The 27,851-nt window shown below is 37.2% G+C and overlaps 1 protein-coding gene across 3 annotated transcripts in view; it reads right to left on the bottom strand.

Annotated features, from left to right (window-relative positions):
- Positions 1-9,857: 9,857 nt before the first annotated feature.
- Positions 9,858-27,851, bottom strand: part of LOC120535774 (C-type lectin domain family 1 member B-like) — a 48,551-nt gene continuing 30,557 nt past the window's right edge. For all 3 annotated transcript variants that reach the window (XM_039763831.1, XM_039763829.1, XM_039763832.1), the window contains 3 exons: positions 19,904-20,055; positions 14,534-14,637; positions 9,858-11,860 (listed from right to left, as the gene is read on the bottom strand). In XM_039763831.1, coding sequence (XP_039619765.1) covers positions 11,731-11,860; positions 14,534-14,637; positions 19,904-20,055 — 386 coding nt within the window. In that variant the 3' untranslated portion in view covers positions 9,858-11,730. The remainder of the gene's footprint in view (positions 11,861-14,533; positions 14,638-19,903; positions 20,056-27,851) is intronic.

The raw sequence follows: 27,851 nt of genomic DNA, 5'->3' as shown, positions 1-27,851 counted from the left end.
AGACTGTCATACGGAGCTCTAGAAATCAGAAACTGGAACATCTACATGAAACTCTTGAAGTATCTGTCAGTGCTCATCATAGTGTTAATGTCTTCCTTCACCTTTCCAAACAGAGTAGGGTAAGACCAGGGCCATCTTAACAGCATTATATGTCCCTGGGCAAAGCAGTGCACTGGGGCCCCTACCACCACAACCACTCAGCAAGTCACAACATACATAGATTAGCATGGAGCCCTTATGCTCATGGGGCCACCGGGAAACTGCCCAGCATGCCCATGCCTTAAGATGGCCCTGGGTAAGACATGGAGTTGCAAGGTGTGTCAGCAACAAGGGCTCAAGTGGTGGGGAGAGAGAGGCCAGTGTCTGAAGATGTGTGGTTATTGGTGAAATGTAAGCAATGAGCATTGTGGTCTATGTGTGAGTGGGTGGATCAGCCACTATAAATGATATCAGGGACACTAATTCTCATTATGCCAATTGGGGAAAATAGTCTTTATTGTTTTCTATATATTTTGTAGTTTGTTGGTTCTCCCTGTCTGATTTCCTACTCTTTGTAATAAATCCCTTACTCTATGGAAGAGTGTGATGCCCCATGTTCTGGCATCTCTACACAGACTCTCAAACTCTGAAGTCATACCGAAACAGACCAGTAGTGGAAAAATGGCAGCAGAGACCCTTATTAATGTTCTAAAAGCAAGTGGTATTTATTAACATTGTCAGCTAATAATAATTCAGTGTCATGCGCTCCAATAACCAAAATGCAATCCTTTGCAATGACACAGAATATTTCAAACAAAAATAAGTGTTTGTAAATATTTAAAATATGTACAGTGGCTCAAAATTGTAAGTGTTGGAAAAAATAGAAAAAGAAACTAACAACTCTTCTTCCTTTTCCTTCAGACAAGACAAGAAAATCAAAGAAGAAAAAAATGAACAGTTATCAAAAGCAAAAGGGAAAAGGGCACAAGTAGAAAATACAGGAAGAATCAGTGAAACTCTTAAGTATGGACATGAATGCTATCCAAACAGACTGTAACACAATCACTTGTTTTTTCTCTCTTCAATTCCAGATGGTCAAAAATGTCACACATTGTTTACCCGGCTAATCTCTCATTACATGACCCAGCCAAACCAATCAAAGACACCATTGCAACGTCCATCTCACACAGCCTCTCTTGGAGGTGGATGCCCATTATTTCAACGTCTTGTTCAAATTTAGTGTTGTCGCTAAATTGATGTCTTGGTGAGGAACCCAACACGTTCTCTTGTACTACCTCTTTTCTTTTTGCAATGTGTACGTTGTTGGGTTTGTGTGCAGGCTTTATTAATTTGATTTAAAACTTGCCATATTGTTAAGCATCTTTCTATCCAGTCATACTAGATTAGTTGATAACATGATCTTTGGCAGAAATGGGTGCAGATAATGCAACTTTGCTACTGAAGAAGCAGTTGTGGTGAAGGATGAGTTTAGAAGTCAGTATACAACCAGGGTCAGTACTTCAAGCCTGAAAGCTCAGAAGTCCAAGAATAAGCATCATTTTATGGAAATCTGAATTTTTCACAAACTTTAACTTTATTTGAAATATTTTGTTTTTTTAAAAACAGATTTTAAAACATTGTAAATCGATTTTTTAACATGTACCAAAATCCATAGCAAATTTACATGAAATCAGTTCCAAAATATTCCATATAGCCTGTAAATTTACTCTCTGGGTTTGTTTATTCTGTGAATATTACCATTTATGTATTTAATTTTAATTCATTCTTTTTTTTCAACATTTTAATGATCATTTTTTATATACCACAAAAGTCAAAGCAAAAAAAGGTCACTACTTCCAACAGAGACTTTGATACACTCTCATCCCCCAAGTACAAGGAGTATTACATTGCCAAAAGGAACAATAGGCAGACATAACAGACACAAAGGAGGTTCTGTAATACTTAAGGATGAGACAACTGTCCAGACAAACAGGATAAGGCAGTTATGAACCGGTTGCAGACTGTACACTGCACAGAAGAAAAAGAACAAAGATTACAGCCACCAAGAATTAGAACTGGCTGCCTACACAGACAAAAATGAAATAGAGTTGCAACAGTCCCTTTATCATTATAATTTTGTGTGGAGGAGATATTGTTTTAAAAGGAATGTGTCCAAAGTGTATTTAGTCTTTCCCTTTAAGACAGCTCCCAACAAGATCTGTAGAGGCAGAAGAAGACCAGTGCCCATATTTATCAAAGGTCTCAGAATTATTCCTATGACTTGCATTAAATATTTGACTGGGATAAGAATTTGTCCTACCTCAGGGCAGGACATGAGAAGTACATTTGAAGCTCCCTGCACCTACTCCCAGCTAGTAGTAGAATTTCACACTTCAGAATAAATGACATCATGGTTTTACAGCACCCCAAGCCACAAAATGGCACTCATGTAGGTCTTTTGCATTTTTCTTGGAAATATCACTTTGTATTTTTCTGATACTAACACTAAAGTTTCTGTAGGAAAAGTGCAATAAGAATTGATTGATTGGTGTTAGTTTATCTGTTAATTAATTAGAAGTGTTGCCTTTGGCAATGCAAAATAAATGTAGGAGATTTATGAATTTTAACTTCTGCTCACCCAAAAATCTCTGTTTTATCTTTTAGCCAGGATGGCAGAAATGTGTAGAGATCTGTACAATTTATGAACAATGGCGAAAGTCAACATTAAATACTTTTACTTTGTCTGTTGTAGTTCGAACATAGCTATAGACTTTCTTTTCAACACATAACCCTAAAATGCTTACTGTAATAAACCAAATGGTATATTTTTTCATAACATAAAGATAATGAAGAAATAATATATGTCTCTTGGCTTGGATATTTTTTTTTCACTCTTATTGAAATAGGTACAATGTAACTTATGAATTCTGACCTTTCAGTTCTTAGGGTCACAACTGATGAGTTGGTTAGCCAGTTATATGGTTTCTAGTGCCTGTACCATAGAGGTGGTATTATACTCACTATATGCAGTAGTATACTAGTATGCACTGGCGTAACACCTTCACACACAGTTTCTGTCTTTAGGAAGAAACTTTAAACAGCTAAGAACTTATCCTTCACAGAGATTATTACGTTATATTTACAGTGATACCAACATCATAATACATTAGCTAGCTTTATCCTAACTACCAAGTTACAATTAAAATTAAAGCAGGTGTACCTATGGTTTGATGTAAGCAATGAAAAGAGCAATGTAAAGAACTGAATATTCAGGGGGCAGCATGGTGGCACAGGCATGGTGGGTTTGCTTCCCGGGTCCTCCTTGTGTGGAGTTTGCATGTTCTCTCCGTGTCTGCATAGGTTTCCTCAGTGTGCATTGATCCTAGTGTGTGCGTGGTGTGTTAATGTGAGTGTGTGTGTGTCCTGCAGTGGGCTGGCACCCTGTCTGGGATTTGTTCCTGCCTTGCGCCCTGTGTTGGCTGGGATTGGCTCCAGCAGACCCCTTGACGCTGTGTTAGGATATAATGGGTTGGACAAGGACTGACTGACTGAGTGACTGAATTTTCAGGGGGGTATTTTCCGTACGTCGCTTAAATCATCCGAAATCAGATGCGTCATTTTGGATGAGTTAATGCCGGTGAAGCTCATCCGGGATAAGTCAGTTTTTCAAACGCAGCCGTGTAGTAGATTAGTCTAGCTGGATCTAATTGTCCGAGATGAATGCGCGCACCCGCGCTGATTGAAAATCCAATCTATACCGAGTCTAGAAAACATGATCAGCATGTCTTTGATAGGCTGTAACAAAATGCCGAAAAGAACGGGCGCATTTTTTTTCCACACAAGCGGAGCAGGACTTTTTATTCGAAGGATATGAAGAATTTCAAGATTTAATATGCACAAGGGGTAACACTGCAAAAGCAGCCCAAACCAGAAAAGACGGCTGGCAAAAAGTGGCCGACAAATTAAACGCTAAGTAATGTGCATTGTACTTACTGAATGCAGCGTTTCATTTCCTATGTGTCAGATTAATTATTATTTAAGATGTCATAATTCCAGATCAAACGTGAGCACAAAGAGAACATGGGAACAGGTTAAAGTGAAGTACAAGAATATACTTCAAACTGGTAAATATTGGTATATAACTATTTAAAAATTGTTGACATAAAGAATCATATATAATATAAAAAATATTAATTTTAAAGCTAATAAGAAGGCAGAGAAGCAAAAAAACAGGTGGAGGTCCACGCGGTCCAGACCCCTGCAGAAGAGTTGGCTCTCCAGCAAAATGCCCATCACCCTGTTTCTGAGGGCATTTTTTTGTTGGGTCAGGTGCAGGGAATGTCATATCCCTAGAACTTGTGTCTGACCAACGAGATATTGACGAAGACACTGTGTCTGATTATTCATCAGGAGGAGAGGTACATTTTCCAAATAATGTTTTATCAAACTCCACTCTGATCAGTCCCATGTGGCCCAAATCACATTTGGAAATCCTGGGTAATGAGAATGTTAGGCTGATTGTCAGATTCTTTATGGAACTGTGGGTGTTTTTGTCTGTGTACCTGCAATGGCATGAAACGCTTCTTTTATTGTCTGCACATGCAGGTGTCTAGGAAACACTATGAGAACCCGAAGGAAATATTTCAGAGCCAAACAGACTTTACGAATTGCCTGTCAAACTGCACTTTTACACAGATATTCCGCATCACCTACGGTATATAAAAAAAGTGCCGCTTGCAAAAAAAACTCAAAGCAATGCATACTGTCTGTGTGGTTGTGAGAGCCCGACTTCGCCTAGTTTGACTTCGAATATAAGGTGCTAATAAATTTTTGAGGTACAATATTCCCCCTCGGCTAATGCGGTCAATTTCGAAAAGAATTTCCTCCGGGAGCAATAAAGGATCTTGCCGATCGCTCAAAGCCCTCTCTATATGAAATTCTTTTCTTATAATTTGCGCACCGATATCAATTAGTAGCTCATTCATGAACGGCAAAGCGATGACTGAATGAATTCCATGCACGGAAACCGATTAAGTGTGTGAAAGAATCCTTGTTTACATAGAACAAACATGCTCCGAGCAGGTTTGAGGATTTGGATCTGCTGCTATGACAACACATCCAGCAAGAGTTTTTAAAAACCGACAGATCCAGGATCAGGCCAACTCGTTAACAATTACATCCGGCTAAACTAGTAATCCACGTACAAAAAACACCCCCCAGAAGTAATCTGCCAGAGGATTGAACACCTGCTTTGAAATTGCTATGATAAATCTCAGGAACAGTTTGCCGTTTGACCTGAGTATGGCGTGCCTCTGAAGTTTATTGTGCAGAATGCCATAAAAGAACTACGGTAGGATTAAATCATTCACTTATTTTTTCTTGGGATCTGCAGGACACTTACCTTCTGCACCAAGATAACCTTAATACGTTTTCAATTTGTCATTTTTACTCTGCAATATTTACATCCTGCACTGTAAATTTTTCATTCCTAAATTCTTCCCTGTTTATGTAAAATGTTTTGTGTTTGTAGGGGTCAGTGGGGGTAACAGTGCAATAGGGTTTATGATTTATGCATATATATTGTGTGCACCTTTTTTCAGCAATGCACTTTTTATATCAAGTAACTTTAAACATGTTGTAGTTTACTGTTTGGGAAGGTGCAATCTGAGTGCAATGCATGGGGCTTGGTTTTGGCATTACTACCTGTACTGACTGCACTGAATGGCAGTAGTTTAAACTAAGAAGAAATCAGTAAATGGATTATAATTGTAACAACAAGCCAATGTCATATTTATGGTAACAAGAAGCAAATCACTGTCTAACTAGGAGTTTCACAACACTTTTTCTATGGATCTATGCAAAACAAAGTACCTTCTTGATGTTTCTCCTGGTAGAGGCCAAGAACTGATTTATCACAAATTAAGATGGCACAACAATGAAACCAAATGTATAATAAAAAAGAAAAAGTAAATACAGTAGTGATAATAAAAATAAGCAGAAATAAAAGTAAATATATACGGTATATTGCATATGAAAAAATAATATTTTATAGGTAGGCTAAATATATAAATCTCAATCTTATTAAATACAGAGACCATAGTGATATAATATTATTAATCTTCAAAGCTGCCATTCAGAGTCGTTCACACTAGAGAACAAAAATAAAAGCTAAACATAGGTTTGTGGTAAGCCAAGCAGCAATGAGCAAACAAGACAATATTTTCTCTCTTAACTTTTTATTTAAACATAAACAAAAAAGGTCATTTTTATTTTCTTTTGTTTTATTTTTTTTTCTCTGATGAGCATCCTCTCCTTCTGTCTTCAGCAAACAATCAGCAAAAAACAAACTAAACCAAAAAAAAAAAAAATCAGTGTCTTCTCCATAGTTTTATAAAATGGTGCATAAGATATTATGTGCAGTTAAGTTGCTAAAATGTTATTTGGATGCCATAGGAAACCTGGTAGTAAATGTTAAAACAAACAGAAATAAAAACAACAGCCCTAAACAAAGACAAAAGGTGTCTGTTGAGACTTTAGCGGTGTTTGGGTGTTTTTGTGAAATTTCAAATAAAAAAAATGTTTCTATTTATCCATCCATCCATTATCCAATCTGCTATATCCCAACCACAGAGTCACAGGGGTCTGCTGGAGCCAATCCCAGCCAACATAGAGCGCAAGGCAGGAAATAAACCCTGGGCAGGGCACCAGCCCACAGCAGATGTTTCTATTTAGAAATTTGGTTTTAGTTTCTTTCATTTTTCCAGATGTTTTCAGATTTACGTCTTTTGGGCGTGACAAACTGGTCACTGTTATGTGGTGTGCATGGCTAAGGGAAATTGTGGATTAAAGCTCAGAGGGGATAAATGGAACTGATGCCAATGTTTTGTTTTGGGAAACTGAACGAGATGGCTCTCCTCAGGGAACACACTTCAAACGTTTGAAAAAACAATGGGAAAAAATGATCTTTTGCTTGTAAAAAAGAAAAACACTTTTGTTGTTTGGACTGAAATCCTAGACCAAGCAGTGGTTCCAATGAAGAGTTTGTTTTTGGTTTTGGCTTCTCTAAAACTAACTGGTTTGTGGGGAGGCAAATGTTTCTATTTCCCTATGCAGCAGCTGTAACCTACTTTCTGCCTGTGGTGTAGTGGGTCCACAGCTCACGTCAAAAAGGCCACTTTTTAAAATAAATAATTGTTGCACTCGCGGCTTAGAGAAGGGGCGGTGGTGTGTGTGGCTGGAGTGGTTCCCATGTGGTTCGTGATGCGGACGGTCCTTACTTAAGTGCACAGGTGAGGAGTCATCTGCATCCATAATTGATGCTGGGAGCCGCTAATTGCCACACCTGATCCACATCCCCGTGGTAAATAATAGAAGCACGAGGCGGCCAGGAGGGGGGAAAAAAAAGAGAAAGAGACAAAACGGACAGAGGATGAGAAGGAGAGAAGGCAGGAAGTTGGGAGGAGAAAGCCGGTGCATGAACAAGCAAAGGTGCTCATAGTAGTGAACACCTTAAGCTGAACAGTGAGCCTGGGCTTTTGGCCGGCACCCTAGGAGCAGGAGGTAGTGGTCGCTCCCGCTGAGCATTATTAAGGAGAGGGAGTGACCAGAAGGAGGATATCTTGCTGCATAAGGCTGGGAAGGCAGCGGGAGTCAGGACTTGTGATGTGAAAGACCCAGCGTGAATGCCCTGGTCGCTGGGGAGCCTAAGTCACGGTCAGATGAAGCCCACTGGAGCCAGGGATTGGCGAAGCAAAAAGACCAGCGGTAGATGGCAGCTGCAGGTAGGGTGGTTCCCCTGGTGCATAGCCTGGACAGGAGAAGCAGGGGAGTCACCAGTAGAAAGGCACAGTAGAAAGATTGCTTCCAGCCATTGTTTTAACCTTGTTTTTTAAGGATTTTTTTCTAGTGTGTTTTTAACCTCCACAATTGACCGCTTTTTATTGAATTATTTATTTGAAGACTTTTGAAGCACTGCACTGTTTTGATTTTGCTTGTTGTTTTTAATAAAAGCACTTTGCACTTTTTCCACCATCCCCTTACTTCATTGTTGTGCCTCACTGTCCAGCTCATTGGTAACATTACCAACGATGTCGGGTTCAAGAGCTCCCAAAAGGCAGATGGGAGCATCGAGTGAACCTGCATCGTCACACTGCCCCCTTTCCTGAGGTGTTTGTCTTTGTTAAGCAACACATATTCTGTGTCTCCAGAGCTGTCAATGTTTTACTGTGAGAAACAAAAAAATTTGATGGATTTGATTTTTGACATTACAGATATTTAGATGCCTAATATGTGCAACTAAAACTGAGCAACATTAAACAGAAAGAGTAGTAAAGAATAATGAACATATACTTTATATGTCTTTAGTTCATCTTTCAACTGTGTGTAACTGTCTTGAGTATGGTAGGGTTTTCCCTGTTGGTTACAACAGACCTGCCATCTATGATCTTCCCCTATAATCGCTCTCTTGTCTGCCTCTCATATCACTGTTTCCTACATATTGATACACCTGAAGTTTTATAGAATTTAATGATTGCCTCTGAAATTCTTTGAGTTAATGAGTATATGCACAGTTTAGCATTAAATGACTTTCAGATGTACACAAGACTGCTTCAGATATTTAGAAGTGTTTCCACTTATGCAGGAAATGTTTGATTGCTTTCTCCTCTAAAACTATTTGAATATTTTTTGTTGTATTCATTGAAATTATCACAGCTCCTCCTGGAGCTTTGTGATCATGATGGAGAACATGGGGGAGTTATTTAGGAAGGAACGAAAATAGCAAAGCCTAGGATATGCCTCTGAAGGGACATCAGTAGCACAAGTAACCTAATATGACTCACAAAGGGCAAGGTGGATATAAGTAGCCCATTTCTTCCAGTCATGCCTCAATTGATTGTATCTAGTTACCTTGCATTGACAGGAGATCATTGAACCAAAGGGAAAGAATCTCGGCATGAAAGGCTGTTCTGAGCACAACCATGAGGAGATCCATAACCCAAGCAGCACATTTGGCCCTTATATAAAGGTGCTATAAACGGGAAGGCTGAAAAATACTTTTTCACAGTGGATTATTGGATTCAGTTTGCGTACCCTTCAGCAGCCTCTTATGCTGGTACACATTTACATTTTTAAAGAAGCTGATTCATCTTTAAAAAGTGCAAAAATGTGCTTTAAAATAAATAAAACTAGGTAACTTTACAAGAGACATACAAGTTGTAAACTCACCTGTTTTCCAGTGCCCCACCTAATATCACTAATAGCCCATGAATTTGAACTAAGTAATTAAGTAGCATGAGACAGATTTATTACTTTTTAAAAGAAGATATATTTAATATTACCATATCAGTATTAAACAATGTATTCTGCATCAACCCAGACTCCCACAGTTCACAGTCAATTAATAATGTCCATGGCTTCACCAGCATTATCACTCAATGGAACAACAGAGCAAGTTCTTTCTGTCTGCTGTGCCCTCAATATGGAATAAGGATTTCTGCTAGAGTTTGCTTATATACATATTAAAGTAACCACATATTTATCTACCCACTGGTGACCAGAAGATTTCTATTGCATACCCATTCTTTTGGGTGATATTTAACTCATTCTTTGTCTTTGGTTAATTATTGCAGTGTTCCATGATGTGGACTTGACACACATTGCTTCTTCTTGCCGTAGCTGACACATGAATAAAGGATAAAGCCACATGGAGCACTGGGTACAATGTGACTAAGTAACTCAGTAAATCAAAAAGCTTTTTTCTCTAACCCATCTGGAGAACTTTTACACATCCACTGGTAGTCCCAACTACTGGTGCCACCATTTCAGATACTTAAGATGCACCAATTACAAACTGATAAACAGTTAATCAATCTGGCCTTTCAATTAATTATTTCAATTAATTACTGGGGTAAATTCTTGTAATACTAAAAAAACAATAGTGCTGATTTAGTAAACCTTGAGCAGAAATTTAACAGATTAACCTTAAATGTTTTTAAAACAGGTAGGGTTACATTTTGTGAGGGTATATCCTGTTATTAAAATAAAGCATGCATATCCTCAGCAACTATGTCTTTTAAATCTGAAAAAATTGTATGTATTACAATTATATTTAATACAATTGTAGATGAAGCCAAATACTGATCACCATCATGTAATTGGAGATAGCTATGCTTCTGAGACCTGGGCATGACAAGATAACTATTAATTTGGTAAATTGAAAATGACTTAGATTAATTGTTTTATTCTTAGTGAAGTCATTGTTCTAAAGGTCAGTTTCACCTTGTAAGTGTGATTTCCATGTTTGGCTCTGGAGTACCAATTTGGCAGCTTACTTTTTTTCCATCCAAATTAAGGCAGGAAGTTTCCAAAAAAACTAAAGTCTATCATGTTTAATTTGTTTCTATACTCATTTTTTTTAAAAGGTACAACACTGAATATTGTCATCCTGTAATTGAAAGAAATAAAAATGAATTAATAAGTTTAGATTCTCTAAATGTGTGTTATTAAATCAACAACTTGGTTATGATCACCAAGATGTGAATGCTAACAATTGTCTTAAATGTCTTCAATTGTATTCAAAATACTTTATAGGCCATTCTAATGTAAAATAATAATAATGTAGATTACATTGACTTTAGATACTGTAGTTTCATCCTCAGCAATGGCAAAGTACATCACACTGCATTTCAATTATGAGCAGACAAGAAATGGGAACATAATGTCTTAGCTATAACTTTTAATGAACAGTTAACACAAAATGTAACATTTCATAATCCTTTTTTACTTTGAAAAATGTTTATGGACAAAGGGAATTCATAATTTTAAGTCTGGTTGTTTACTTTTTAATATTCTTTAAATCAGAGCAACATTCTTTAACAATAAAGGATATGAAACCAGGTTTAGCACAACGTTAACAGAATTTAAGATTTTCTACACAGAACAAAGGTACAGTGGTGAAATGTAAAAATCACTAAATTTTCACTCAACACATCTCCATAACTTTCTTTCTGGGGGTGTTCTTTTTTGTAAGTGTGCAGAAAAACAGCAAAGTCCAATTAGGTGAGGCAAGTTTGTACAATGCATTAATACATTTTCACACTTGAGACTATCCTTGGCTTTGAGATCAAGTAGAAGTTTCCGCAACAGGAATAACTCCATACATGCATTAAACACTAAGGGATTAAAGCATAAAACAGTCATCTTCCCATTTTCAGAAAAATCTTAAATAAGTACTATCACAAACCAGGAAATAGCCCTGGATGGGATGAGAGAACACTCACTTCGGTTGCTTACGTTGTAAATGAATGCAATGTTATATAGAGTCCATGATGAAAGCCCTAAGTTAAAACCAAGAGAACATGCACACATCACAGAAGAGGCCATCACAGTCAATGTGCAATGAGATGACAACACTACCCACTGCTCTAGCTATAATCCAATTATTTAATCATGTTTTAATACACATAAAGTCTGAGAAAAAGCAAAGTTGATTAATATTAACATATGCTCGACAACCTATCATGAATTCAAATTTTAGCTTCAATAGAAATTTTACCTTCATCTTTATCAAATCATATAAACTAGTTAAAGATGTTAAAAACAGATTACTAATAACATTGATGTAACTGTAATGTGCAAATAAAGCCACATGTTTGCTAAATTGCATTGCTAATTAAAACTTACTTTAACAAAAAAGAAAAAGATAATATCTTTAAAAGAAATCATGATATTTCCTTTCCTTTAGATGGAATATTACTGATAAACATCATTTCTTTCACAAATCCATATATTGGCAGATTTACAAGGTGCAGCAAATAATTTATTGTGCATCACATTGGCACATTCATTCTTGTCCTTCTCTTGTATAACTCCTTCAGGAAAGCTGGCAAAGATAAAAGAATATTTTAGCTAAGAAGCAAAAACAGTCAAAATAAGGACTTAATAACTTTGGTAATGCACAATAGTATAAGTTATAAGTGATGTAAACAACAAATTAATAAATACATCCATCCATAGAACCAAATTATCTAGTTTAGTGTCTAATATTTAATTTAGAAGCACTTTATGTAAGTCGCAAGGGTTTAAATACTATATTAAGAGTACATTAAAGTGGCTTTTCAGGGACAGAAAATATGTCTGTTATCTGTAACAATAATTGTTCATTTTGAACTCCTAAGAATCCACTACTTTCTCTGTTTTATGTTATCTGAATAGTGAGATATTTTTGTTAAAAAGTTTAGCGTAAATGGCAAACAGCATTCATAATAGTTCTGCAGTTTAGAACCAATATTTAGAGTCTGTTTCATTCACATGAACAAATGCTTCTGAACTATAACATAATAGTTTAGTTTACACACATTAGTTGAGTCAAAACCCCAAATTTATTTAGAGGGGAAATAGATATCCCCATTCAACTCTACCAAAGGTTTTTTATGCATCCACAGATATCATGACCATGGGAAGCCTAATGGCTAAAGAAGAATATATTACATTGAATATTTAAAGGATTGAATCTGATCTTGGAAAATTATGAACATTATTGATTGTTATTCCATTGGCCTTAATATCATGTATAGATAATGAAATTTGCCTTTTGTTTAAAAACCTGTGATGGGTGCATGACTTAATGTTTTAGAAAAATGTGGGTTTTTTTTAGTTTTTTTAGCTCCCGGAAAAAAACTTTATATTATAAATTATAAAACTTGAATATATTAAATGAAAATATTAACCAATAAATAAATAAAAATTTGGTGGGATACCTTACAAGAAACCTTTCTCTATGTGCCTTTGCCTATTGTCTTTTAAATGTCCATGAACATTTATTTATTTATTTTTTAATTATGGTTTAATAAATCAATGTTTCTGGCATATTACGATTCACTCCATTGAGTATTTGCATGTTTCTTATTGTGTGGCTGTTATCATAATTGTTAGTGTTATGATGAAATAATTTTGAAGCCATCTCTGGACCTGTGTTTTTCATGGATACCATTAATTTGTGTTTTTCTTTCATGGCCATAGCATATTCTTTACAGTTGCTTTGCCTATTGTCAGATTGTCGGTCAGTTGGCATGCAATGCTTATCAATTATTGCATCAGCACACTATGCCTATTTAAGGCAGCTTCTGGCATCCTGGGTTTTGCATACTTCACCTCATTTTGCTTGGCTTCCATAGATTAGTGAAAACTGAATGATATTTCTGGGAAGACATTAGTGTTTTTCAGTGATTCGTTTCTGTCTGTCTCTTCTGGCCATTTTGTTTGCAATTTGGGTGCCACCATTTTGTGCATTTTGTGTATTTGATTTGCTTACCAAGCAGATGGTAGGTTCATGCCATCACCAGGTCAAATGCATAAAGATCAGAGTTATGCATGTTGTGGTTGATATACAGTTACAAAGAAAATAGTATAATTCCCATTAGTTTTTCGATCTGATTTTCTGAAAAAAATTATTTTGTTAATTGACTACAGCTTTCACCTAATGTGCTATCTTTGGTTATTTTAGTTTTCAATTACTTCGCTATGTTCTTTGAATTAGAAGAGCAAACAAAACTACTATGGACCCAAAACATAGAAGAAGAAGAAAAAGGTAGAACTGACAGTAGATGTTCAGTATCTGAAAACTAGATAAAACAAGAAGCAACAAATAATCTGCATGATGATCACACATTGATAAAAATCTGCTATGTGAATGTCTAAAAGACAAAGTATGGGAATATAATATATTAAAAGCAGATGATCTAAACTATATATTTAAGCCTTCTTCTGTAAATATTTCTGTCACAATGTCACATGCAGGTGCACAGAGCCATGCTCATCCTATCACATCATGAATTGAATTTAGAGAAAATAATAAGAGATCAACAGCTAAGTAAAGCATCAAAAAAACTGGAAGAAATGAGTACCATTATATAGCTGTTATACCTGAGGGCTATCACTTCTCTCTGTGCAATGTCTATCTTAAAAACAGCCAAATAAAGCTGAGAGTACATTTTAGAAGAATTCACCATACTGTAAAATCTCATCAGCATTCCTTGTTTGTGGCTCTCACTTACCTTTTTAATTATGCGAATCAATGTTTGTCGCGTCAATGTCAGACAACAATTACAGAAGACCTCTTGGCCCTTGCGAAACATTTACTTAGGTAAGAACCAGAGTAAAAGGTGTTTCACTCACTGCCTTCAGAGTAGAAGAGGAAGCTGCCATTAACCACTGATATCACTTCTGTCCAAACCCCAAAAGACCCATACCTTCTAGTCCAGTTGCTACTTAAATGAAGTCTGTTCAATAATGGATCAGCTTTAGAGGAGGATGGACCTTCTTGAATTTGAAGCTTTTTCTTTGACTGAAGAAGCTTGGCTTTGTTTAAGGATTTGACACTCATTTGGTCTCAGTATTAAAAATGTAACATGTTTGCAGATACTTGCTCCTAATTAATTGGGTTCCCATCCTGGTTCCCAACACTTCATCTATGCCATTATCTTTTTGTTACAGTATATAGTAACTAAATTGAATATGTTTTGATTAGTAATAAAGAATAAATTAGCACACTCACAGGTTTTCATTCAGTATAGCTCCATTAGTCCAAAACCATTTTTTGTAAGATTCTTGTCGAAGTCCAACCCATGCAGTTCTAATGGCCTTGCTTGATATGAAATCCTTAGGAAGAACAAAGAAAAAAATTATGCCTTGGTAACACCTTTCAAACATTCCAGTTGAAACATACAGTAACTTCTTTCCAATTTTTAGAACATAACAAGTTTTATAAGAACAGACAGTTTAGTCCAACAATGCTTGTCAATAGCATTTAGCTAATTTCTCCAAAATAACATCAAGTTGAAGGTCCCCAATGTACACCACTTTGTACCATGTTCCAAGCACCTATGGTTGTTTGTGTAAAGAAAAACTATGTAATATTTGCATGAAATTTATTTTCAGCCAGTTTCTATTTGTATCCTCTTGTTCTTTTTGAAGAAATAACTTTAAAATAATTGCTGGTATCCACTATACTTTCCTTCATGATACTGAATACTTCAGTTATGTCACCTCTTTCCATGTTCTGAAACTTCAAATTCTTCAATATTTTCTCATAACTCATATATACAGTGATAGATGAACAAGTGTCCCAGTCCTCTATCCATTTAACTGGCTGGGAGGCAAGTATAAGACAGGAAGGGAGATATGATATCTTGGAGGCAGGCTTAGATGGGCACTGCAGCAGCTGGTGCACCAGGGGTGTGGCATCACATCAGCAATGGCTTGGAATCTCTTAGCTGGCTGGGTAACCAGCATAGTGGACGGATGACCAGGATGGAGAAGCAACCCAACTAGGATGGTCAGTAGTCACTTTCCTGGCTGGAAGATAGTGTGACAATGCACAGGTTGGATTTAATATCCATTCATTGTATTAAGAGCAGTCTGACACTAATGCCCTTTATAATTCAAATTTGACTATACACACTTCTAAGATCTAGCGTAGTAAAGACTGTAGCAACATTAACTCGATTAAGTCAGAATGAAATATGGGGAAAATGGTAATTATTTATAAAAGTGACTTTATTCAAATCTCAATAATATGTGCTAGGATATAGTCTGTCATCGTTATTCCCAACCATGAGAAAAATAGCCTCCACTGGACTTCTGGACGATCAGATGGAAATTACCTTAAAAAAATTAAAGTTTTCTGTTCCTGGATTTGTTTCTCCATTGCTTGTGATACAGACCTTGAAAGCCTGTAAACTTTTCCATTGGCAAGGGTTTTCTGGGTGGGTGCTCAGGGGTACAATCATACTAACAAATTCATGGATAATTCTGTTTTTGTTTGCTAAAGATATCTCTAAACTCACTGAATTATTGATGGAATTTGTTTTTAAACCAAAGCAACCCTAAATTAAACAAAACAAAGAATGTTCCTAACTTTAGCTGGATTAGAGTGGATATAAATTGTAAAAGGCCTGATCCAGTGGAGTATCCATTTACATATAACCTTCTTGTGGTTAATAGATCTCACTGGATTTGTTTGAATTTCACTAATAAACTTGTACTGATGAAATTTTTAGCTGCTACTGGAATCCACTAATGTCAGGAATTTCTTGTTTTGAATCGTTACAGATACCATTAAAGAACTTGCAATGAAAGTTTGGCTTTAAGTGTTAACGTTTATGTGAACTTTGGGACTGATTTCAAATGTCCTAAACTACCACAATAAAAGCACATCCCTTTTCTAAAATATGTGTATCATTCACTGGAACTTCTTTTTCTTTTAATGAGAGCTTGTCTTTTTAAAGACTCCTTTTTAATTCCTAATATATTTACTTCTAGTGGTAAAAAATATTTAATGAATTCTTCTGACAAATGCAACTGTGTGGATTGAATTAATTTCATTACTTTGTTTTTAATATTAAGCTTGTATTAAATCTATTGTTTAACTTTAATAATCTGCCTCGTAATCCATAGTTTCTTGTCAGGACAAAAGATTTGGCAGAAGGACTGGAATATGGAAGAAGCAAAAAATTTTAGTAAGTAAACAAAGAGAAAACATCAACACCAAAAAGTCCAGTCATTGTACACATAAGCCTAAACCTTAATACTTAACACAAAAATCTCTAACTCTAAGAGTAATTTCTAGCCCTGAATTCTTTAGCAAACACACACTTTCTGATCATGGTTTTCATGAACAAAGTGTTTTTAATGATGCTGACATTTGCATCACCGCATTGATAACATCATCATGTGTGACTTCTGTGACCACAGCCTCAATATAAAAATAAATGGCAGCTCTCATCTAAAATCAAAGATTGTGCGCCGTTTGGCTTGCTCTCTCTCTCAGGAGTGGGGATCGATCTGTTCTTAACTCAATTCTTCTTTTTGTAAAAACTTGATTGCTTTGTATGGATTGTAATAAAATTAATAAATAAATAAATAAAATCAAAGATTGTGTTAAATGTTAGTTGAGTTGTTTCTGGCTTTGAAGTAAGAGATGGCTTAAAGGTGCAGAGGGGACTACAGTGAACTCTAGCTTTTTGCAACAGTAGGACTTCCTATATAACACTGCAATGATAAGATATTAAGCTGCCTTAAAATCATAGACTCATTAAGCTTGTGTCTGTGAGTCAGGGACAAGCGCTCAAGTGGTGGTGAGGTTAGAGGGAAAAAAGAGAAAGTTGGGAGGCAAGGTTAGCTGTTTTCACACTTCCGTATTTTTTCTGCCACGATGGGTAAATGTTCTTCTAGTTATCCAAAACAATGATTCACAAAACAAGTAACAACAAGTAAAAAAAGGAAAAGAAAACCATACCTGATTTGTTTAGAGCTTTACAACTGATGAAGAGGAAAAAAGTGATCTAAGCCATCAAAAGAGACAGGACCAAAACTGTTTAATTGCTGTGGCATTGTATGTATGTACTATATTATGTTTTCAGCCAGTGTTTCAAATTTGACGAGTAAGTAAAACATATGTGTTGCATTTAAGACTGATGCTGTGTCAAGACTTTTTAGCTTAAACAACTTTGGTTTCCTACTTACCCTGGAATCTAGTTTTTAAAGTGCAAATGTCACATAATTTTCTAACCTGCTTAATGCATATCAGGGTGGTGGCGGGCGGTGGGGTGAAGCCTATTCCAGCTGGAATGGGGCACAAGACGAGAACAAACCATGGACAGCAAGGTAGTTCATTGCATTATAAGCACACAAACCACCTACCAGACACCTATTAGAGCCAATTTGGCGTCACCAACTCACCTAACGTACCTGTCTTAGGCAGTGGGAGAAAACCCATGCAGAGTCAGGGAGAACACACAGGGAGGACCTGGGATGCACTTTATACCACTTTAGGACTGTGACAAACAAGTCAGATGTTTTCTTTCTTTTTAAATGTGCTTGCTTTTCAATCATGGTGGTGTGTATTCAGACCATAGTGTGTTGTGTGTTTATTTATTTATTAATTATTTAAATGGCTTCTGTGAAAATTAAAAATATGTTTATCTATCTATTTATCTGTCTACAGGAATTTATGATCTGGGAGTTTCACAACATTAATAAATAATTCAGAGTGAGCAGGCTTCTGCCTTATTTGCACCTCAGAGTCGCCGATTGCTGCACCAGCTCCTAGCCACAGCATAAAAGTGAGCTGGGCAACATAATGGGAGGAGAAAGAAAAGGCAAAAGAATAAGTAGAGGTTATGGGAGAAGAAAGAGGCAGGAATGAGAGATGGCGATCCTATTGCGCAACGCTGAGCAGTAGGAGCGGCCCTGTTATTCTGTGTCTCCCAGAGACGGTGAAAAACTGGTGGAGGGGTATGTGTGTGTAGCTCAGTGTGGCACCCCGGGGACACTGAAGGACTGGTGATGGGAATATAATCCAGGTTTAAGAGGCATGACTGCACCTTTTGGCAAACATCTACTCTTGCTGTAAGGCACAGAAAAGATAAGCAGAGGAGACACCAGATTTTAGATTTAGATTTTGGGGTTCGTGGTTTTTAAAAAAAGAAACTGCCTTTCGTTTAAACCTCATTTTAATTAGTATTTACTCAGTTTGTGGACTGATTTTAACCTCTACTGATTCCTTTACTGAAGATTAGTTTATGTACTTTAATTTGGAACACTTTTTTAATAAAAGCACCTATCACTTTTACATCAACCCTTGCTGACTGTTTGTGTCCACATTTGCCCGGCTTATTCTTTGTTACGTTATTGATGGCTCCAGGTTCAAGCTGACAAAGAACGTGGAGCCAACCTGAACCATTGCAGTTAGGTCCTGATAGGCTACGTTGTTTTGTTATTTTCCATCTACTTGTTTTCAGTTTTGTTTTATTAATTTGTCCACTCTTCTATTTATCTCATTTGTTTAAATAATTATATATTTTTGTAATCCTTGCCCTTCCTGGAACTATTCTGGGTTGGAGAAATTTTACAAGATCCCCTCCCTCCATTTACACTAAACATGTATGAAACACTGATATTCATTTAGTTACAGTATTTACGAAGTCTGCTGATATCTATGGTATATTATGTATTTTCCTGTCTTGCACTGGATCATTATGTGCCTGAGTCTAATCCAACAACATAAAGTGTTTTGCACAAGTGTAACGGAATACTGCTTTACTGTAGGACATATACAGTACTGTAATTGTTCACAGCTGGGCATTAACATGCAACTAATACACTAGTGTTTATTTTGAAAGAAACCCACCTGAAGCAAGAAATTTGAACTTCATTATATATAAATCTGTAGACTTCATAAAGTGACACAGGAACTCAGTGTTTAGTACTGCTTTGCAACTGTCCCTGGAGATTAAGTTCATTAAGACAGAGTGTGAGAAATAGACCCACATTAAATAGAAGATGGCAATTCTGCATGTCAGTGTAGGAAATGAACCTGGTATGGACTTTATGCTTATTGCTACAAGGATAGACTGTGACCCCTTACCATTCTTACTTACATTAAGTGGACTTGAGAAAACATATATTTATAAAAGTTCAATCTGGTGAAAATTAGCAAAATGTGGTACAGAGAAAGAATACAGTGAGCCTGCTAGTTAGGGAACAGTTAAGTACCAGTTAACAGTCTATACCAATGCAGAACCAGCCCTCCATCTAAGCCTATAGATATTCCAATGATGTGTGAACAACAGTGACACAGAGGAATAAGACACCATGACAATATTCAGTTTTTTATCTGAGTACAAAGGAAATCTGACTTTTACTTTATTAGAGTAGAATTCACACTTCCCCTATCCATCTCTTAGATCAGAAAATTCTCTTACTATTGACCCCTTCTTACAATATTAATAAAATTACAAAATAAATAGGAAATAATCCAACAGAATAAATGTAGAAGTTATTTTCCCATTGCATTAGGCAGGCTAGACTATAACCATATTTTTCTTTCCTGTAATTATAATTTTGGATTTGAGAGAATTCCTACCAATTCATCTTTTTCATCAATTATAAGAAGAGCTGCATTTCTCTTCTGGCAAAATTCTTCAGATAATTCCCATCCACGTTTTCTCAAATTTCCAAAAAAATATGATTTTTCCTTAAATTTCTCCCATATTTGAAATTCATAATCATCATCTTCTGTGAAGATAAAACAAATAACTACAGATGTTAAGTAAATACTGTACCTATTCATGCTGTATCATGCTAAATCTTTATATTTACAATACATTCCCCACTGTAAAAATAGATTTAAACATTAATGTGTAAGCAGTTTTATATAAAATAAATGCAATGTGTTAATGAGCCAATACAAAATATAAAAAATGTCCTTTTTTGCGTCCTGTTCTGGTTTCCAGCTTAAATACTGCTGCAGAACCTTCAAAACACAGCACATCAATTTTATTTATTTAATTTTAAGAACAAGTAACTAGTAATGCTTCATGGTCATACATATATTTAACAATGTATGGTTGATTATGCACAGCCATGTACTGTAAATCCAAACCCAATTAAGTTTAAAACCAATTTAAAAACTGTCCTTAGTTACAAAGCTGTAGATGGTTTAGGCCCTGTTCCTTTACAGAACTTATTAGTATCCATATTCTAGAGCTATACTCTACTCTTTTTGTAAAGGGACACTTGTGGAAGTTTGAGTGTTTATAGAGGCATGGAAAAAAGATAGCAATATACCTACACTCCATACTATGTACAACTTAAGTATTTATGTGTAATAATTATTTTGATTAGTAATTTAAGATGTACAGTAAACTGATTGCATCCATTATATTACTGTATATGAATGAGGAGAAAACAGAAAAAAAAATAAAACAAAAATCTGTTCAATATAAAATCTGTCAATGTCTATATCCATCCATTTTCCAACCTGCTAAATGCAAACACAGGGTCACCTGGAGCCAATCCTGGGCAGGGTGCCAACCCACCACAGGACACACACAAACCCACCCACACACCAGGCACAATTTAGAATCGCCAATCCACCTAGCCGGCATGTCTTTGGACTGTGGGAGGAAACCCACGCAGACACGGGGAGAACACGCAAACTCCACGCATGGAGGACCCAGGAAGCGAACCCGGGTCTCCTAACTGCCAGGCAGCAGCACTACCACTGCACCACCCCCAATGTCTATATATTTTTACCATTTCAATAAATCAAAAACAATAGCACAAACTGGCATTTAAAATTAATTAATAACATCAAAGAAAAGTGTGGATTTTTTACCTTCCCATGAGAAATACATTTGACAATATTTTTAATCAGTAGTTTAATTAAGGATATATATTTGCATGAAGTTGTAATAATTTGTTTTCTTGAGATAACGGAATAATTTTATCCAGATCTTGTTTTCTTGATATTATGAAATAATTGTATCTAATGTTTAATGTTTAGCTTATTGAAGCCACATCTTGTTTGAAATGGCAGAAGAGCAGAACTGTATTGGTCAGCGCCTCACATTTTTGTTCAATCAAGGGCTCATGCAGGCTGAAATATGTTTATCCTTTAGTTTAGAAAATAATAACGTTAGTGTCCGTCATTTAAGAAGACAGTTAGCAGTTAGGCATCGCAATCTAAGCAAACCTGATGCCAGGAGCAAAGGTTAAGTTTCATTTTTTCGAGATCGCGAAAAAATTATTCCGTTATCTCAAGAAAACTAATTTTTGTTTTCTCGACATCTCAATAAAATTATTCTGTTCTCTCAAGAATACAAAGTTAATTTTCTCGACATAATTTAAAAAAATAACGATATTGCACGTCCTCTCTCAGCTTCCATAGAATTCATCTTTGAAATCATGATTTCTCTACCACAATCTATTTTTATGGGATATCATGGCATAAGTATTTTTCATGCTTTGAATATTATTTGAAGTATAGTTTGAGCTGAAAAATGTCTGTCTTCCTTGTTCTTAACATTATTTCAGGTTGAAAAAACACAAAATCAAATACATTGCTACACATTTTTGCTCTCAATCAGTATTTTTTTTATATTCAGTGGATGCTAGGGGTCACTGTTGCCCCTTTAAACCCAACAGACACTCAGGACACCAGGTAAAAGATCTTTAATTCTTTTTTTTCTTTTACCAGTGCCCTCTAAGCACCACAGCCATAGTAAGCAAGCAGGTATTCACAAGCACAATAATCAAAACAAATATAATTCTCTTTCTGTTTCTCCTCCACACCTCCCAACAAGCTTTGTCCACCTCTGCCCGATTCTGGCTCTCTTGCTGGGTTCACAGCAGTCCTTTATATATGGATGGAGAACTTGAGTTTTTTTTCAGCCTGGAAGTGCTTCTAGGCTTTCGTCCCCATGACTTGGTAGTACTTCTGGGCTATGGATGAGACATGACTTCCCAGGTTCTCTTGCAGCGTCCCTGGCAGCACCCACTGTACCCAGCAGGGCTGTGGTATTAAACTACATCTCCCATGGTGCTCTGTGGGAATCCAGGGCACTGCTACACTGCAGGGAAGCTGCCATCTAACGTCTTGGGGGAACCACTGGCCCAAAGAGGTTGCCTTCCCCCATTCTTCCAATCTGTAGGTGTCCTAGCCAGGTTGAGCTGCCGGCCGTCTGTTACAATTCTAATTCCTTTTCTTTGCCAAAAATGTATATTCAGAAGATTAGAAAAATGCCTTTTTATTGTCTAGTAGAGAGGAAGTTCTTGTTTAAATAGACTGTACAGAAATATTCAAGATCAGGTTCATCCAACCACTGTCTTCACCTGGTAAGAGATAACAGTTAACTAAACGGTTAAAGAATACACACCCTACCTTCATTTACTCATCAAAAGTTACAGGTTTTACACATTTCTGAGAAGGGCAGTGATATGCTAGCAGACTTCCATTGGTCATAAGACCATGAACACCTTCAGAGGATTATAAGAAAAAAAAACTACCAAGTGTCTACTTCTTGTAATTGATTATTATATTTAAAACAATTATGTATATGCATAATTTATAATTGGTTCAAGTCTAAATAATGAATTTTAAAAAATATAGTTCTTTTCTTCCACAAAATATTCTTTTTTCTTTCTTTTTAGGTCTTTATCTCTGATGATGTGATAGAGCAATTCTGTTGACAGATTTAGAATCCATACCGTTAAATATATAAAGAACACCCAAAATATTTCACAGGAGCAAAACAAAAAGAAACTTTGCAGATCAGTGTGATTATCACTATATCAGCTATATCAAGATACTCATCCTTGCCTGTCCAATGTAACAGTGAAGCTGTGATTACAACCCAAGTACAGTATTTGTCATAGTCAAATGTAACGTTTATTGTTGACACTCAAAAATGATCACATATCTGTTCTTCTTTAGGGACAGCACAGAAAATGTCTACCCATAGGCATATGGAATTAGCCGAAAAGAATGAGCATTCTCTTTGTGTGGGTTCTTAAAAGAGGAAATCTAGTCTTGTCCTGGCTGCAGAACTCAGAAACCGGCAGTTGTTGCTGTTAGCTGCAAAATGCGCCATCACACTGCATGTCAATCTGTTCCAGTTGCTTGTCTTTGGTTGTTTTGTTGACATCAAATGTGAAGGAACGTGAGGGAATTTGAATATTCTGTGCTGTCTGTGTAAAATCCTGAAAGCAGTGTTCAGACTCTGCCATCAGTGATGTAATTACTTTCATGTATTTGCTTCTTTTGATAGTAACAACACTTGAATGAGCATCTACTGTCTCTAGTAGGTATGGGAGATGAGACACATTGTTCTTATTCAGTTGTTTCCCAAATAAACAAAGTTATATAGTAAACCCTTTTACGTTTATGTGACACATTTTTTAGCTTGCAGACTTATGTCTACAATGTATCCAAGGTCTGCTACCTTTTCTAGATCAGACATGAGATCTAGTTAGAGCTAGTTTCTATCATTAAGAAATTGTACAATTTCACTTTTAAGACTTTAAACTCATTTCAGTACTGAACCACGACGGACCCACCTAACATTACAGTGATAGATCAGACCTCTATATTCTGCCTCAATTTTTAGCACAAAAGGACTTAAAATGTCTGTGGTCGAGGACTTTTGAGCAAATAAACTTCACAATTTTTATAACTTTCTTGATGACATTCTCAATTTTAATGATTTTTGCACATAGGACAGCTTGATTTACAATGCAGTGCAGTTTAACTACATGACCTCTGTCATGATTTATCTTTTTTGCACATAAGTGATACCAGCACCCATGCATGTTACGTGGACTGCCATTGCTGGAATCCCATAACACAGCATAGTTTTCACCACTGTAGTTTTACATTTCTCCTAACTTTGGATACTGACTAAAAATATCTCTAGCTCTTGTATTTCTTTTGAAACTTTGCAGGTCATGTAGTTCTTCCATGATTAAAAAATTATCTGCTCTCAGAAAAAGTATTACTAGCCATGCAGTATCTGTTAGTTCAGTAGTTGTTTTTAGGCAAGTCTTCAATTCTCTGGGCTACAATATACCTAGCAACTTCAGAGCTTCCTGTTTTTTATCAGGAAAAACTCTTTGTGACTGTGGTGAGGCACTGCTTGATAAACTTACCCTTGGCTGTACTTGCAGCACTATAGGTTTAGTTACTTAATAGCTGGATCTTGCATGTTTTTCTTGCATTTCATTTACCTGTCTAAACACATTCTTCTGATATAGTAAGATTGTTTCTAGTTGCCTTACTTTCTGTTGCTTCATCAATCCCATACATACATTTACAATAGTGTGCCCTTTTTCAAAATGTCTTTTCACATTGTACTCTTTCTTGACAGCAACTTATCTTGTAACAAACGAGGCTTAGACATTTCTCTCTGAACTCTTTTAAAACATTATCACTCAACCAGCATACTTGAAATTGATGACACTCACAATTTCACATTAAACTTTTATTTTTTTTTCTAACTGCAGCCAAGTTAAAAATGATAAACTAGGTAGTTATCAGTTTCTCTTGGGAGTGTGACCAATATGATTATTCGCAAAACTTGTGCAAAAAAGAAATGCAGAATGGCACATTGTAAACTTACAAGGGTGACATCTGCTGGTGATTACCTAAATTGCAACTCCAATTTACTCAGTGATTATGGTCATTGCATTTCCCACATACTGTAAGCCATTTTACAGACTGCACCTTGGGCTATATACAAATCGTAATGGGGCAAATTTGGGACACCATGCTCCAGGACATATTTTGCGAACTGTAATGGGGCAATATTTGAGGCACCCTGCTCCAGGACATACTTTGCAATCACAAGATGGAGGCCTTTTTAAAATTCTGCGCATAAATAAAACCAGTGTAGAAGGGGCATACCCAAACTCTAGAATGGATTCAAAGCCCCACCAATCTTACGCTTTAAATTAAGGGTTGAAAATCATTGTTTTTTCAAAGCAGCTGAGACTGTTGATATTGCTTGTTTTGTTAAACTTGACTAATATTTTCACATTATCTTTCTCATATTGGTATGCTTGGGGATGTTGGATGCACCTTGTATTTATGTGTCATCACAAATGATAGACTTTTTTTTTCTTTGGTATTGAGAGGAGATGTCAATCTGACTCAGGTGCCGCTGCGAGTGGCAGCCTTTCCAGCAGCTCAGTGTATGACTTTATCTTTCTACCTTTTTCTCTATTTCACTGATCACTCCTACCACTTTCTTTTATGTGGACTCGTTTCCTGGACACTTTTTACTACTTGGACATGGATTTTTACATGCTGAGACTCGTCTATTCAGGTAGTCAACTTCAAGCGCTGAGAACAAATGCCCGTGCTGGTGTGGTTCCCTATTTATCCGATGAGGTAAGAAGGTTGTATCGTGGCAGCAGAGCCGGCGCTAAGCTTAAAGCTAAGTGGCTATCGAGAAAGTGGAGATACAAGCCTGCGGTGCCTTCTGTAATCCTGGGAAATGTGAACTCACTACCAAACAAGATCGACGAACTGGCTGCACTAGTGAAAAATGTCAGGACCTACAAAGAATGCAGCTTGTTGTGTTTTTGTGAAATGTGGCTAACAATTAACATCCCAGATGCTAACGTGGAGCTACCCGGGTTTAGCACAGTTAGAGCGGACAGAGACGTAAATACCTGCGGGAAGCGGAAAGGAGGAGGACTCACTCTCTATGTGAACACAAGGTGGTGCAACTCTGGACATGTAAATGTCAAAATCTCCACTTGCTGTAGGGACATCGAACTGTTGGCCATAAGTCTGCATCCCTATTACTTGCCCAGAGAGTTTGGACATGTCATTGTTGTTATTGTTTACATCTCGCCTCGAGTGGACATGGAGATAGTGGGTGACATCATCCATTCCACTGTTGCTTAACTACAAATGCAGCTCCCCGAGGTGCTTGTGCTAATCGCTGGAGACTTCAACCATGCGACGCTGGACAAAACATAGATAGATAGATAAATAGATAGATATTTTATTAATCCCAAGGGGAAATTCACATAATCCAGCCGCAGCATACATAGAGAATAATATTAAATTAAAGAGTGATAAAAATGCAGGAATAACAGACAATAACTTTGTATAATATTAATGTTTACTCCCCCGGGTAGAATAGAAGAGTCGCATGGTGTGGGGGAGGAACGATCTCCTCAGTCTGTCAGTGGAGCAGGATAGTGACAGCAGTCTCTCACTGAAGCTGCTCCTCTGTCTGGAGATAATACTGTTTAGTGGATGCAGTGGATTCTCCATGATTGACAGGAGCCTGCTCAGCGCCCATCACTCTGCCACGGCTGTGAAGCTGTCCAGCTCCATGCCTACAATAGAGCCTGCATTCCTCACCAGTTTGGCAGCCTCAGTACAAACCAAGAGTGAGGGAGCTACCTACAACCGCACTCTCATTCAGGAAGTGGTCCCCTGACTCAGAGCAGGCTCTGAGAGACTGCTTTGGAACTACGGACTGGGATATCCTGCAGAGGTCACATAATGAGAACATTGAGGAGGTTGTTGACTGCGCTACTGACTACATCAACTTCTGTATGGACATTGTAGTTCCAGTAAGAACAGTACACTGCTATGCTAACAACAAACCATGGATTACAAGTGATATCAAGGGCATTTTGAACCAGAAGAAAAGGGCTTTTAAAGGCGGTGATCAGCATGAGCTCAAGTGCGTACACAAGGAACTCCGAGTCCAGCTCAGGACGGCGGAGAAGGAGCAGTACAGGAGAAAACTGGACCAGAAGTTGCAGAATTACAGCATGAAGGAAGTGTGTGATGGGATGAAGATCATCACTGGCTGCAGCTCGAACCGGGGTGCCACAATTGAGAGAGACGTGGAGAAAGCAAACCAGATTAACAACTTCTTTAACAGGTTTGACCACCCTAACCCACTCTCACCTCAGAGTACTGCACCCTCCACCCATCCTTCTGCTGATACCAGCATAGGAGAGAGTTTCCCCCCACCCACAATTACAGCAGCCCAGGTAAACAGAGATCTGAGGAAACTTTGTGCCAGCCAAGCAGTGGGTCCAGATGGAGTATCGCCACGACTGCTGAAGGCCTGTGCATTGGAGGTGGGGAGTCCTCTACAGTGCATCTTCAAACTGAGCCAGGAACAGGGGAGAGTCCCGAGGCTTTGGAAAACATATTGTATCACCCCAGTCCCAAAGGTTTCACGTCCTAGTGAGCTGAATGACTTCCGGCCTGTCGCTCTGACGTCACATGTGATGAAGACCATGGAGAGGCTGCTGCTTCACCACCTGAGGCCACAGGTCCGACATGCCCTCGACCCTCTGCAGTTCGCATACCAGGAGAAGTTGGGAGCGGAGGATGCCATCATCTACAGTATATGCTACACCAATCCCTCTCCCTCTTGGACAGAGGCAGTGGTGCTGTAAGAATTATAGTTCTGGACTTCTCTAGCGCCTTCAACACCATCCAACCTCTGCTCCTTAGGGACAAGCAGACAGAGAAGGAAGTAGATTCATACCTGGTGGCA

The sequence above is a fragment of the Polypterus senegalus genome, chromosome 9 (assembly GCF_016835505.1).
Source record: "Polypterus senegalus isolate Bchr_013 chromosome 9, ASM1683550v1, whole genome shotgun sequence".
Classification (NCBI taxonomy): domain Eukaryota; kingdom Metazoa; phylum Chordata; class Cladistia; order Polypteriformes; family Polypteridae; genus Polypterus; species Polypterus senegalus.
The sequence above is the reverse complement of the archived record's forward strand: the minus strand, read 5'-3'. Positions and strand labels throughout refer to the sequence as shown.